Source organism: Ictalurus furcatus, chromosome 13 (genome assembly GCF_023375685.1).
Source record: "Ictalurus furcatus strain D&B chromosome 13, Billie_1.0, whole genome shotgun sequence".
Taxonomy (NCBI): domain Eukaryota; kingdom Metazoa; phylum Chordata; class Actinopteri; order Siluriformes; family Ictaluridae; genus Ictalurus; species Ictalurus furcatus.
In genome coordinates this window covers 26425496-26438838 of record NC_071267.1, presented here as the reverse complement: position 1 = coordinate 26438838, position 13343 = coordinate 26425496, and the positions used below count along the sequence as shown (strand labels likewise).

Genomic DNA, 13343 nt, shown 5'->3' with positions numbered 1-13343 from the left:
TAGAGAAAAGAAAATTGTTGTTTTTATACACACGCGTTCAGTAATTGTAAAGTTTCCAGCTGTAATTGGATCATTTGCAGCGCTCCAGGTTCATTACAAAACTGTTCCAATCAGGGAATGTTTTTCAATGTAAATAAATCCTTTATTTATTAAGTATTTAAGTAAATGTAGCAGATAGCTCAAGATACATCAATAATTTAAACAAAATCTTTACTTAATTATAGAAATATTCGTTCTCTCAACTTAGTCCATGTTACATGATTGTTTTTGTCTCCAAAGGCCCGTGGGATTGGGGAGGTTTTGATTCTTGGACAGTTTGGTAAGTTGTCATGGATCCAGACATTGTCTTGCACAATTTGGCATTTTCTCACAGGGTGTGTGTGTGTGTGTGTGTGTGTGTGTGTGTGTGTGTGTGTCTGTGTTTGTGTGTGAGAGTAGATTAACTTGTGCACAGTAAACTGACCACATTTTCCCTAACTCACTGAGAAGTCAGGTGTGCCTCTCTCTCTCACTCCCTCTCACTCTTGCCTTCGCTCTCTCTCTCACTCCATCTCTCTCTCTCCTTCGCTCTCTCTCTTTCTCCCTCTCTCACTCACTCCCTCTCACTCTTGCCTTCGCTCTCTCTCTCACTCCCTCTCTCTCTCTCTCCTTCGCTCTCACCCTTGCTCTCCCCCCTCTCCCTCTCGCTCTTTCTCTTTTTCTCTCTCTCTCCCTCGCTCTCGCTCTCTCTCTCCCTTGAACTCCTAAAAACACCACAATGAAAGCAATAAATCAGAAATATATCAGACACTGACTGGGAATTCAGTCTCCCTCGTATTGACCTGACCTGAACATCTGTACCATTTACATCACACAATAATAACTTCTGGATTTACTTAAAAACCTTAACAGACTGTTTGTTTTCGTACCTACACACATCGAGTTTTTCCTGATTCTCTACGTGTGTATGATGCAGGGACCTGCTCTTGTATATTGCCGTGTTTTGTTTAGTATTAAACGTGTTAAATCAGACGCTTCTGATTTCCTCTCTCTGTTCATGTGGACTATAAATAAGACGAGCATAAGAAACCCAGCCTTTTTTTTTTACCGGCCCAACATTTGCAAGTAAAACCGCATTCATTTACGTTTAAATGAGATTTCATGAAAAAAAATTCACGATGGCCGATATTTCAAATAAATGGTGTGCAAAAATCCGTCAAGTTAAACTTTCGACTTTTTAAATTTCCCTTCTGAAATCAGGAATATCGTAGTTTAGTGGTTTTTTTCCTGCTCGGACACACCTGATTTGTGTCCTAAAGCACTTTCAAGGAAAACACAAATCCCGCAAAACAATATTTAATCTTGTGAGAAATGAGCTACAGAGGACCTATATATATAAACCTATATAGTATAAAGCATGTCTGGAGAGGATATGCCTCATCTTCAGTCTTCTTCATCTTCCTCCTGCAAAAAAAAAAAAAAAAACCAACAATAATCTTGTTAGTAAGGCTATTAATCTAGTGTTTGGTTCATTGTTATTAGAAATACTAGATCAATTATTCCAGTCAGTGGAAAAATCCCATAGAAAACCAAACATTTTTTAATTTCCATCACAGAAAAAGAGCTTAAGTGAAACAAACAGAATGTTCTTCACGCTGAAGAACCAAAAAACCAAAACCAAACCACGGTTTGAAGCTTGCAGAGAAGACGCTTAAACACACAAGTGACACAGAGACAAGCGGAAACGTCACCGTGTCCTTGAGCGTGCTCGGGTTGGTGAGGGTCTCGGGCTCTTCCTGTCCGGGAGCGTCGCTCTCCATCAGAGCTGCTGATTGGTCTTCGGTGACGTCGGTGTGTATGAGCTCGGCGTCGTCCTGTTCCAAAGGAGAGCATACTCAATACTTATACATCCTCTCTGTCTGACTCTCTCTGTCGCTTTGCTTTCATTTATTTCTCTTGAACTCTCTCAGTGATCCTACAGGCTGAGAATAAAGTGAGTAAAGTGTCACCTGCAGCATCAGAGAAGGTTCTGGATTGACCGGTTCTTCCTCTGTTGATTTGATCAGAGTTTGTGATGCGTCATCGCCTGCTTGCTACAAGGAAGTGACATCATGCGTGTCAACAAAACAGCTCTGGCTTTGAAATATTATCATTTCTACCATAATGTACTCATCTTCCTTCTTCTTATACTTTTTTTTTTGGTTAGTCAGTAGAGCGTATCTACATACTACATAGCTTTTCTCTCCTTTCTTCATATCTGTCGGTTTATTTCTCTCTTCCTTGCTATCCTCTGGCACGTTTTCTCCATTTCTGACACTCAAAGAACAAATCCTGACCTCTAGCAAGACAAATCATCCTAAAATCACAACTCCACACATAATACCCGGAGAAACTTGTCCATCGTCGGTCCTCACCTCTTCTTCTGCTTGTTTTTGGCTCGGTCGTGTATCGCTCATTCTCACCGATTCTTCAGGATTTACCGCCGAGTCGTCTACCGAGACCGTCCCATCGACGTCTCGAGGATTCGATCCACCTGAATCCTATAATACAGTGTAGAAAGTGTAGGATCACTGTCCCATTCAGAATCCTCTCACAGTGTGGATTCTTCTCGTACTGGTTTATCCCTCATCTCTCATCTAAACCATCTCAGCCAATCACAGCAGAGCACGCTGTAGGCGCAGGAGGTATGCCAGGAGGCACGGAGCAAAACGTGACGCAAGATGCGTCAGAAATAGGATTCATAAAAAACGTTCGCCTCACACCGCCAGGGTCGGGGGTTCAATTCTCACTGCTGCTCTGTGTGTGTGGAGCTTGCATGTTCTCCCCGTGCTGCGGGGGTTTCCTCCGGGTACTCCGGTTTCCTCCCCCAGTCCAAAGACATGCATGGTAGGCTGATTGGCGTGTCTAAAGTGTCCGTAGTGTATGAATGGGTGTGTGAGTGTGTATGGATTGCGATGGATTGGCACCCTGTCCAGGGTGTACCCCGCCTTGTGCCCAATACTCCCTGGGATAGGCTCCAGGTTCCCCGTGACCCTGAAAAGGGTAAGCGGTATAGAAGATGGATGGATGGATGGAAAAAAGCCGCAGAACAACCAAGCATTTCTGGCTGCAACAATCACAAAAAAAACCTCTGTGAAATCCGGTAGGGACTGGCTAACACCTGTAATGAGAATGAGGAGTGTTTTTATTTGATAGTAAACAGTGGCATGGTAGTCAGATGCTAGCAGTCGATGAGGAGGAACTTGAAGAGTGGCTTGAGAGTCTGTCTGATTAGCTTCGTTCACGTAGCAAACCCTCTCTACTCACTGAAACGCTTCTATAAACCGTCCTTGTGCTTTGATTCCACTGCAGTTGACAGATTTCTGTAACACCTCTCAGAAACGACGACTGATTCTGCCGCTGTTGTTGTTGTCGTTGTAGCAGAAGTAAAATTATGCCCGTGCTCTCTCAGTGGGCGGGGCATATGTTCTCTCCCCATCAATCACTAGCCGATCGTGGGGCTCGGTGAGCTCATGTGTGTGGAAGAAGGCAGACAGTGCTTTACTCAGAGTGTTTACGCTCTTTTAATGTGTTAATCGATGAAATTCTTATTAAATAAAGATTCCAATGGGCGTCTTTATGACAGATAAACCTTTGATTACTAATCGAATGAGCTTCAGGATGAGCTTCGTTTGAAAGTGTGCCGTTAAATGCAGTGGTTTTGCGTTTTTCTTGACGTCTTTCTGGCTACTCTGTCTTTCTCTAGCCAAGTCATTAGACTGTCCTCACCTCTGGATTAATTGCGTCGCTCTCTGAGGCCTTAACGCCTACATCGTGAGGTTTTGACCCGACTGAATCTTTCACCATAAAAGAAAAATCTTTTTTTGAACCTATCGTTCAAATCTTTTCATCATTTCCACTCACAGTGGTTGATCTACTTTAAATATCAGCATTTCAATCACAGTGTGTCCTCACCTCCTCTTCCATTTGGCTTTGACTTGGATTTGTCTCGCTCACTGGTTCTTCAGGATGTCTTGCTGCATCATCTGAGACTGTATCATCCACATCTGGAGCTATCGAGCCATCTGAATCCTGCAATAATAATAGTAATAATAGTAATAATAATAATAATAATGCATGGAGGTAAAAAAAAAAAAGTGGAGAAATCGCATAATCTTAGTATCATTCACAATCATCTTTCTCTGGTTTCCCTCCTGACCTGCTTTTCAGTCTCTCTTGTTCATGCTTTATAATAAAGTGTAATAATGTGAACTACTTTCCATTTCCTTCCTGATAGCTCTCTCTATCTCTTTCTCTCCCTCTCCAACAGTGAGTAAAAACAATGATAAATGGAGTATCACCCTCAGAGTGGGCTCATTCTCAGGTTCCTCAGCTGCCTCTGTGTCCTCATTTACAGCTCTAGAGGGCGCTCTCTCCACATCCGTCGTCTCTGCCTTCTTTACATCCTGGAGGTGAACACATAAGCAGCTGCAGTTTTCTTCCTGTTTGCCATTTCTGAGCCTGTTATTACAGCCTCTCGATTCTTTTTCCCCCATCCACTTGGTTTTGTACTCGTTTTGGAAAATGCCTAATTATGGCTTGGCTGAGGTGTAAAAGTTGGCGGAAATATAAATACAAGACGTGATAAAACACGATGGGAATCAACGTTCCTGATCAGTGACATGCTTTAGACACTTTACCTCCGCACCTGGTGGAGGTTCTGCTGCTCTCTCTGCTTCAGACTGTGCTTCTGGTTCTTCTTCCTGAGGCAGTGTGGTGGGTTCTAGAGGAGCTGCTTCAGTTCCGGCGTTTGTCTGGATTGGTGAAAGATGAAAATGAAGACATGAAGTGTAGGAGGAACGAGTCATAATTCTGTAACGCTGATGTGAGCATAAATAAACACCTTCACGACGGATTGTTTGATTTAGACTTGATTGCATTCTGAGACGGTCGTATGAGCTGAAAAGACCATGTTTTAAAAGAGACAAGAGCAGGAAGAGGTGTAACGGAGAAGCCACATTTCACAGAAGCTCTGCAGAGAGCACTTTCTGGTGAAGTGTAAAGAGGGATCCAGCATCACCATAACTATCACCACCACCACCTCCACCATAACCATCCCCACCAACACCTCCACCCCCACCATCATCATCATCACTACCACCACCCCCAACCATCGCCATCGCCCCCAACCCTACCACGGCCACCAACAACACAATCACCAACACCATCACCACCACAACTACCATCAATACCATCACCACGATCATTACCACTATCATCACCACCACCCCCATAAAATGCCAGGTTGTCTTTGAATTTGTGGTAATAATGGATATGTTTGGACATATTGCCTAGCGGGGTGCACGGTGGTATAGTGGTTAGCACGTTCACCTCCTGCCACGACCCTGTGTGTGCGGACTTTGCATGTTCTCCCCGTGCTGCGGGGTTTCCTCCAGGTACTCCAGTTTCCTCCCCCAGTCCAAAGACATGCATGATAGGCTGATTGGCGTGTTCAAAGTGTCCGTAGTGTATGAATGGGTGTATTATTGTGATTGTGCCCTGCGATGGATGGGTTTGCACCCTGTCCATGATGTACCCTGCCTTGTGCCCTATGCTCCCTGGCATAGGCTCCAGGTTCCCCATGACTCTGTAGGATAAGCGCTATAGAAGATGGATGGATGGATGGATGGAAGGCAAAAAATAATGACTAATCACACCAGTCTCCAATTCAGAGAAGGAGTAAACCCAAAATTCAAAATCTCATGGCAGTGAAGTGTTGTAAATATCTTGTACCCCATCAGCCTCCATCAGGACCTCCATCTTCGGAGGGTCCGCCATCCTGGGTCTCTCTTGCAGTGGCGCTGGAGGAGGTGTAGCTACTTGCTCCTGTGTGAGCTTTAAAACAAAGAAACAAAGGCCTACTTTTGAAGACGTGCATAAATGTATGTTTTTCCTCCTTCCTGTTCTTGGGAAGATTAACGGGGTGTCTATACTGTCTATTCTAAATTCACTTGTACTGGAAGTCTAAGGGCAGATGTTCAACTTAATCAGATGTTTATGTGAAACCTGTAGCTTTAATTCTGTATTCAGAGGTCATTTGTAAATAGAGCTCTAAATCGGCAAGATTTTGTCTTCTGTTTCAGATGGTTGAATCGGTTAAACCAGTTTTCTGTTTGTTTTTCTAAATGCATGTGACATATGAAATGTGGTGGAATTCTTGTCTCTGGTAATCTCTCTCTCTCTCTCTCTCTCTCTCTCTCTCTCTCTCTCTCTCTCACACACACACACACACACACACACACACACACACACGATGAGGTCAAAAACTCCTGGATTTCCCCTTTAATCCGGACGCTACCTCTCGTCCTCTGTCTCTCACCTCCTGTGCGGCTTGTAATCGCGCCTCCTCCTCCTTCAGCCGTTTCTGATGCTCGGCCTCCTCTCTGGCTTTCTTCACCTCCTCCTCCAGCTGCTTCTCATTTGCAGCTTTCTGAGGCAAAGCAATAAGACGAGACATCGTGAACTTAAAGGAAAAACCCACTCTGAATGACTGGCATACTAATCTTCATAATAATGTGATCTTTAACAGCAATTTATTTTTGTAGTGAGTTTTTTTACTTTAAACTTCTTTCATGGTTTACGTGTTAATGGCTTAACGGTTAATGGTTTATTATATTACCCACAATGCTCTTTTTAGGAGATAATAGTGAAACCTGACTGTTATATCAGCCTTCCTGTAATAAACTCTGTGCCATGTGGGCCGGACAGTCCCTTGTGTAAGTATTCACCCCTGTTGTTGTGGAGGTTCTACATAAATTCTTTTGGAAAATCAAACGGCTCTGATTTTACTCTAGTTTGCCCCCTAATGGAATAACAGAGACTATATGTGTCTTCTTTCAATTCTATTACAGTCGAGATCATAGAATCTTTATCAGTCTGGTGTGGTTCACCCCAGTGAATCAGTGTCCTCTAAGCTCTACACAGGTCCACATCTTCAGCATGAAATAATAAACCCCCTGCAGCATTCAGGTTTAAGTGCAGTGATGTAGCGTCGTCACTGGGTCAAAACTTATGGAAGGGAACTTCATCCTCTTTACCTTTTTGGCGTACTCCATGTTTTCTTTGTATTTGTAGATGAAGTGAGCGAGAAACTCGATGGGGTCCATGGGCCTCTGCTCCACGACTTCCGCCAGAGCCTCCACCAAACATTTACCCAGTTTCTGCTTCAGGTACTCGGAGTCCATCCTGACAGGAGGAAACACAACTTTACAGACAAAATAAAATCAGGCTTTGGTTCATGTACACACACACACACACACACACATTCAGGCCACTACATCAGGTATTAAATGTACGTTCTGTAATTAATAAATCCTTTTAGGTGCTAAAACACAACATATTTCAGTGTGCTATTAAACACACAGGACTAGCATGGAGTACAAAATGTATATAAGCAAACAAAAGTAAATAAGTATGTAAAAAAAGTAAGCTTATAAATAAATAAATATGTAAGTAATAAGCAGGTAAGCAAGTAAACAAACACATAAATAAATAAATAAATAAATAGGTTGGTAAGTAGATAAATAAGTAAAGAAGTAAGTAAGTAGGCAAACAAACAAACAAACAAATATATATATACATACATACAAGCAAGTAAATACAAAAACAAATAAACAGGCACGTGAGTAAGCATATCAGTAAGTGAATAAGTAAGTAAGCAGCCAAACAAATAAATAGAGAAATAATAAATAATCAGTAAATAAATAAGCAAGTACATAAACAAACAACAAATAAACTAAGTGGATAAATAAATAAATAAATTCCTCATACAAATCTGCATTTGTAAGTCGCTTTGGATAAAAAATCATCTGTTAAATGAATAAATGTAAACAAACAAACATATAAATATGTAAGTAATAAACAGGTCATCAAGTGAACAAACAAACACATACATAAACAAACAAACAAAGAAACAAACAGGTAGCTAAGTAAGTATGTAAGTCAGTAGGTCAATAAGTAAATAAGTAAGTAAGCAGGCAAGCACACAAATCAACCAACAGACAAATAAATAGGTAAGTAAATAAGCAAGTAAACAAACAAACTGTCAATAAATAGCCATGTAAGCAACTAAGTAAGTGCATAGGGCTAAATAAATAAATAAATAAACAAACAAACGTATACACGTTAAGAGTGTTATTCAGTAAACCCGCACAAGATGCATTTGTGTCTTGTTAAAATGATTAATAATAACAATAATATATATAAAATAAATCTTGTGTAACAGGGGTGAAAGGAACCCGATAATCTAATCTCCTGTTACAAGCTGCGCAAAAATAAATAAAAATATGTTTATTATCGCTGTATCGTAGTTATTTTCTGAATACTTTATTAAAAAGTTAAATATTTGGTGTATTAATCTACCTGAATGAAAAGAAAAAGTAACGCTAAATGTTAAAATGTTCCGCTGCTCGCATTTCTCTCTTCCTCCCTGTGAGTGTTTTCCGTTTCCATGGTAACCGTGCAACTTCGTAAATCTTCCCTGAGGAACAAACTAAGGTTCCTACCTCGAAATAAAAACCAAACAAAAACTAAACTAAACTAAACCAAACCAAACTAAACTAAACTAAACTGGGTGTTTAAGTTTGTCAAGCAGCCACTACCTTTGTTATTTAAGTCTTTAAACTAATGTCCTTCAGTTGATGTTACTTTTAATAGAGGCTCCAATGATTTCTAAAATATAGATAAACTGACACCTGTATATAAAAACAGTATAGTCATGAATGTATATTTTAACAAGCTACTAAAAAACAGAGATCTTGCCAATATACAAATAAAAATGGTTGCATGACAATTTGATTTTGAGGATCTTTCAAATACTTTACATGATATCCCTCGTTTGGGCTGGGTATCAAGTTGAGATAACGGCTCCTTGTGTTCCCAGATATTTTTAGCATCCTTAAATTTTTGGGGATCTGTATGGCATCCTTTAAGGGAAAAAAAGATATAGTGTAAAGATACTAAGACAAATCTGAGATTTACCACATACATAGCTGTGACTTCAGTACTGGCATGGTGTTAGTAGTGAGAGAGTGTACATAAGAATTAATAATCCAAATGTGCTCAAGAAAACCTCACTTTTAAACAAAACTCTAAAGTACCAATCGGCTGTTTTTTACTTACCTCGAAACATGACGCATTTCTCTCCTAACCCAGCAGACAACAACGTGCTAACCACTAAGCCACCGTGCGCCTCTTTGAATAATTAATAATAAAAAAAGATTTAAACATGATCCTGAAATTGTTCTGAAATTGTTTTGTGTTACTTGATATTCCTTAATAAATGTTTTTATACCAGACACACTTGTCAGATGTGTACCATTCCAGACAGTGGAGGACGTCAATAAGATGTTGAATTTATTATAAAAAATAGTTAAACTTTTTTCCTCTTATCTTCTCAGTAGGTGGAGTCTTCGTGCCGCTGGACTAGAGAACCAATGAAATCCTTTCCCTTTTGCTGAAGGAGTGTGTAACAAAGGAATTTTACTCTTTGAGTAAGATATAAGAATCGTCCTTTATATGGACTTCGGTTTATTAAAGAACAGAAGGATTACAATTATCTTAACTCAGAATATAAAGAAAATAAAATAAAGAAAAACCAGCAACTACTCAGAGTCTGAAAATGGTTTTCTTTTAAGAAGAGACATAAAAAAATACTTTTAGATCACGCAGGATTGGATAGTTGTTCTTCCTTCACAAGAAACATAAACGAATAACCTTCACCTGAGTTCAACCCAAGTTTTTGTTCTAGAACGCAACACTTTCTCAAAAGGTTTCCGGATGCGTATGTGGTTACGAGCATGAGTCTCTGGTTTTTGTGATTTTTGAGCCCTCGCCACTGAAGGCAGAAGTGGTGTTGACTCTGTGCCTATGTTCTGCTTTAAAAGCGCGTTACTGTCAGAGGGATTATTTCTCTCACCACCGTCGCCTCTGTCTGCTCATCAGGGATAAATTCATACATTTAAAATGAATATCCTGAATTGATATATTTCTGTAAAGCTGCTTTGGGACACCGTCCACTGTTAAAAGCGCTATACAAATAAAACTGGATTGGAGTTTAAGTCTTCAGTCGGACTTTGAGAAAAGTTTTGCAGCTGCATCGGTAAGTTCATTTGGGTTTTTTGCTGAATTGTTTTGTTAGTAATAAGTATTATTATTATTATTAACAATAAGTAATAAGTAAGTAATAATAAGTAATGAAGACTGTTGTTTGTTGTCCTTCCTCACCGCATGTTAAATACCTGTTGAGATGATGTGTATTGTAGGTGTGTAATTCTGAGGAGGAAAAAGAATGAAGTCGGTTTTAATGTCTGGTAAGTATTACTGTTTTTCATTCTGTATAACACACTTACTACAGAGGGATACAACAGAAGTGTAAATGCCGGGGGGCGGGGGTGGGGCAGGGAGGTTGCGTGGGCTTGAAACAGAAGGGACCTAGCAAATGCAAGCACGCGAGCAAGGAAACGAGAGAGCGTGCAGGCAAAAATGTTTATTACATCACATAAACTCCAAAAGAGTGATGAAGAGGACTCAATCATGGTCTCAGGAGAAAGAGAGATTAGACGAGCAACTTGTGAAAAGATTATTGAAAATGTACTGTCTTGTTTTTTATTGTTTGTTATAACCACCATGCTGCTGTATTATTTTACAGTTAATAACAGGCAAAAATCAGATTAATTTATTAATTTTTCGCCGGGGTGTTGATGGCTGGGGCTCATGGAGGAAAAAGATTGAAAGCCTTTTCCATGCTGTGTCCAGATGATTTCCAAAAGAGTGAACTAAAACAGCTATCAGTGATAGACAGGAAATTCTTCTGACTTGATTGTGTCTGATGTTGAAATGTCTATTCTAACTTGCTGTCCGATCAATTAGTTTACCTGTTGCTGCTGCAGTGCCATGCCTTTATCGTCAGAGAAATCATAGTGAATGAACCCGTCACCTTCCCGTGTACCTGCTCTGGACCTTGTCCGGTGGGTCGGTGGACCCGCTTCATTCCCGGCGACGCCGTGATTGCTGAAGGCCGGATGTGTCGCAGTGAACAGCGTTATCAGAAAAGATTTGCAGTACCAGGAGATCAGAGCAGAGGAGATTTCTCCCTGAAGATCAGTTCAGTAGCCTACAATGATGCCGGCTCCTACAGGTGCAGCTGTAATGGAGAATCAGTTACTGAAGTCAAACTGAAAGTTATTGGTAAGTGTGCTTGCTGTCATGAGCAGGAAATGATGTCGCTCTTAACGTGTCAGTAGTAAAGTCTGACCAGCCACTGGACCAGGTGTAGCTCTTACAGAAAAGCGCAGTAGTAAAGCTAAAACGAAGAACACGGTTTGTTTTTGCCCGACAGTTCCGACGGGCGTAAAGGCTTTCGAGGGGGAGAACATCACCCTCCCGTGCTACGGAGACACTCGGCAAGATGTTAAAGACGTCAAATGGAAGAAAGATGGACAAAAGGTTCTGCTGTACACTCATGCAAACAGATCAGTGACTACCGATGAAGCATCAGAAAGCACATTTATGATGTCAGTAGAACGCTTTCTAGACGGTGATCTCTCTCTTCACATCGGTTCAGTTCGCCTGTCTGATGCAGGAGTATATCAGTGTCTGATCCATGATGAATCTCAGGACGGAGAACCACGAGCTGTTTTACTGAAGGTAGAAGGTAAGTTTATCCCTTATTCTGATCTTCCTTAAAAACCTCGAAAACGGAAAGCTAATGGTTTTGTTGATAATTCCTGTGAGCTGAGGGAACATTCCAGTCTAGTTTGAGTTTTTATTGGAAAATGCAGTCCCACTTTGTACTGTTTGTACTGATGTACTGTATAGTCAGTCTCCGTGATGTCAGGTAGCGTGAAAAGACCAAACCGACACATAAATTCCTCTTAGTGTTCAAAGCTGCACAGTTTCTCATCTACAGCTTTGAAAACGTCCTTTTATTTAAAAAGTTATGATGTTTTCACCAGGGCTACAAGAGTTAACAACCACCAACAGCGCTGAAGTTACAGTACGGCCTGTTCTACTAGGATTGATCATCGCTGTAGGAGTCATCGGACTGACATTTACATTGTGAGAAGATTCAGAGATGATCCTCCAATAAATCCAGGACTGTAGGATTTTTAGCTTTCCCATGAAACCCTGCTCTGTTGTCCCACGTGTTCATTGTCCTGTGTATTCATTGTCTTGCACTTGTCTTGCACTGTTGGGTATTTGCACTTTATGTAGTCTTATGTACTGTAATGTGTTGCACCAGTGGTCCTGGAGAAATGGCATTACTTTCCTACATATATAGAGGAATAACAATAAAAACCCACCTGACCTGATGTGTTTCTGGTATTGTCTATCTCGCCAGTGTCCCCCTGTAATAGTTTGCCATAAAATATTATTTCAGTGTGAAAGTGTAATAAAAATATGAATGTAGTGTGAAAAATGTACATACCCTCCGTGACTACATTACTTAAGGTTTAAACATTTATATTTAGTGGTGGCAGCAGGAAAAAACTGTCGTACATTTGGTATCTGGTGATTTTAGAATGAGGCCCCAACTGTCAAATATGTTTTGTGAATGGATTTGTCAGGCAAAGAGCACGAAGGCATGGAAAGAGTATACAGGAGTAAATGGGGTGATCTAATGCTGAGGAGTTCTACAGTACTTCAAATTGGGAACTTTGCAACATGGTCCTCAGAGAGGCATTATCTAAAGTATGCATATATAATATAGATCAGATCACCAGTCTGTCTTTACCCACTCCTGATCTGGAGTCAAAATGATTACTTTTTATTTCCTTGTATGGGTTTATGACAGTGAGCAGTCATATATACTATAAGCCAAAGGTATAGAAGCAGTCGAGTTATTTTTAAAGGTTCCAAATTACTTGAACAGTTAAGGCAAATTTCCACCAGAACAGAATATTAGACATTTAGTGTAAACTAGTGTAAAAAAAAAAGTCTCTGAAATATTTCAGTGAATATATTTTTCCATATTAAATGCATTATATTAGAAATGATAGTACAGTTTTTGTTGATAAGTTACCAACTCATACTTTATAATAATTTGATTATGGGTATCTGAATCTGGCAAGTAATTTTTATTCCATTTAGGCATTCAGTAAAAGTTCATAAACAAATTAGGAAGAAATGGCTTGTACACTACTGCTGCGGATATTAAGTCAAACCATTTTGTTCAAACTTCAGCATGATCCATAGGATAGCAGAAAGTTATGGCACCTTATGAATACCATGTAAAGGATTAAGTTGACTAGTCACTTTCAGTTACAAAACCCCCGCAGCACGAGGAGAACATGCAAACTCCGCACACACAGGGCCACGGCAGGAAC

General features: G+C 40.4%; 2 protein-coding genes across 9 annotated transcripts; one reads left to right on the top strand and one right to left on the bottom strand.

Moving 5' to 3' along the window:
* Positions 1–1319: 1319 nt before the first annotated feature.
* Positions 1320–8499, bottom strand: dydc2 (DPY30 domain containing 2). 8 transcript variants are annotated; one of them, XM_053639312.1, is made up of 11 exons: positions 8380–8499; positions 7056–7203; positions 6338–6448; positions 5752–5853; positions 4659–4772; positions 4320–4424; positions 3934–4050; positions 2394–2519; positions 1989–2072; positions 1663–1853; positions 1320–1443 (listed from the first exon to the last, which is right to left on the bottom strand). In XM_053639312.1, the coding sequence occupies exons 2-11, from the start codon at positions 7200–7202 to the stop codon at positions 1356–1358; spliced, it is 1185 nt and encodes a 394-aa protein (XP_053495287.1). In that variant the 5' UTR covers position 7203; positions 8380–8499; the 3' UTR covers positions 1320–1355. The 8 variants fall into 8 exon arrangements, 6 of the variants coding, with proteins under 6 accessions (XP_053495287.1, XP_053495291.1, XP_053495288.1 ...); XM_053639316.1 differs by having other exon boundaries at positions 1731–1853; XM_053639313.1 differs by having other exon boundaries at positions 7056–7222; positions 8380–8485.
* A 1653-nt stretch (positions 8500–10152) lies between these two features.
* Positions 10153–12908, top strand: LOC128616659 (peroxidasin-like). The gene is made up of 3 exons (XM_053639324.1): positions 10153–11205; positions 11357–11671; positions 11973–12908. The coding sequence occupies exons 1-3, from the start codon at positions 11040–11042 to the stop codon at positions 12077–12079; spliced, it is 588 nt and encodes a 195-aa protein (XP_053495299.1). The 5' UTR covers positions 10153–11039; the 3' UTR covers positions 12080–12908.
* Positions 12909–13343: the final 435 nt, after the last annotated feature.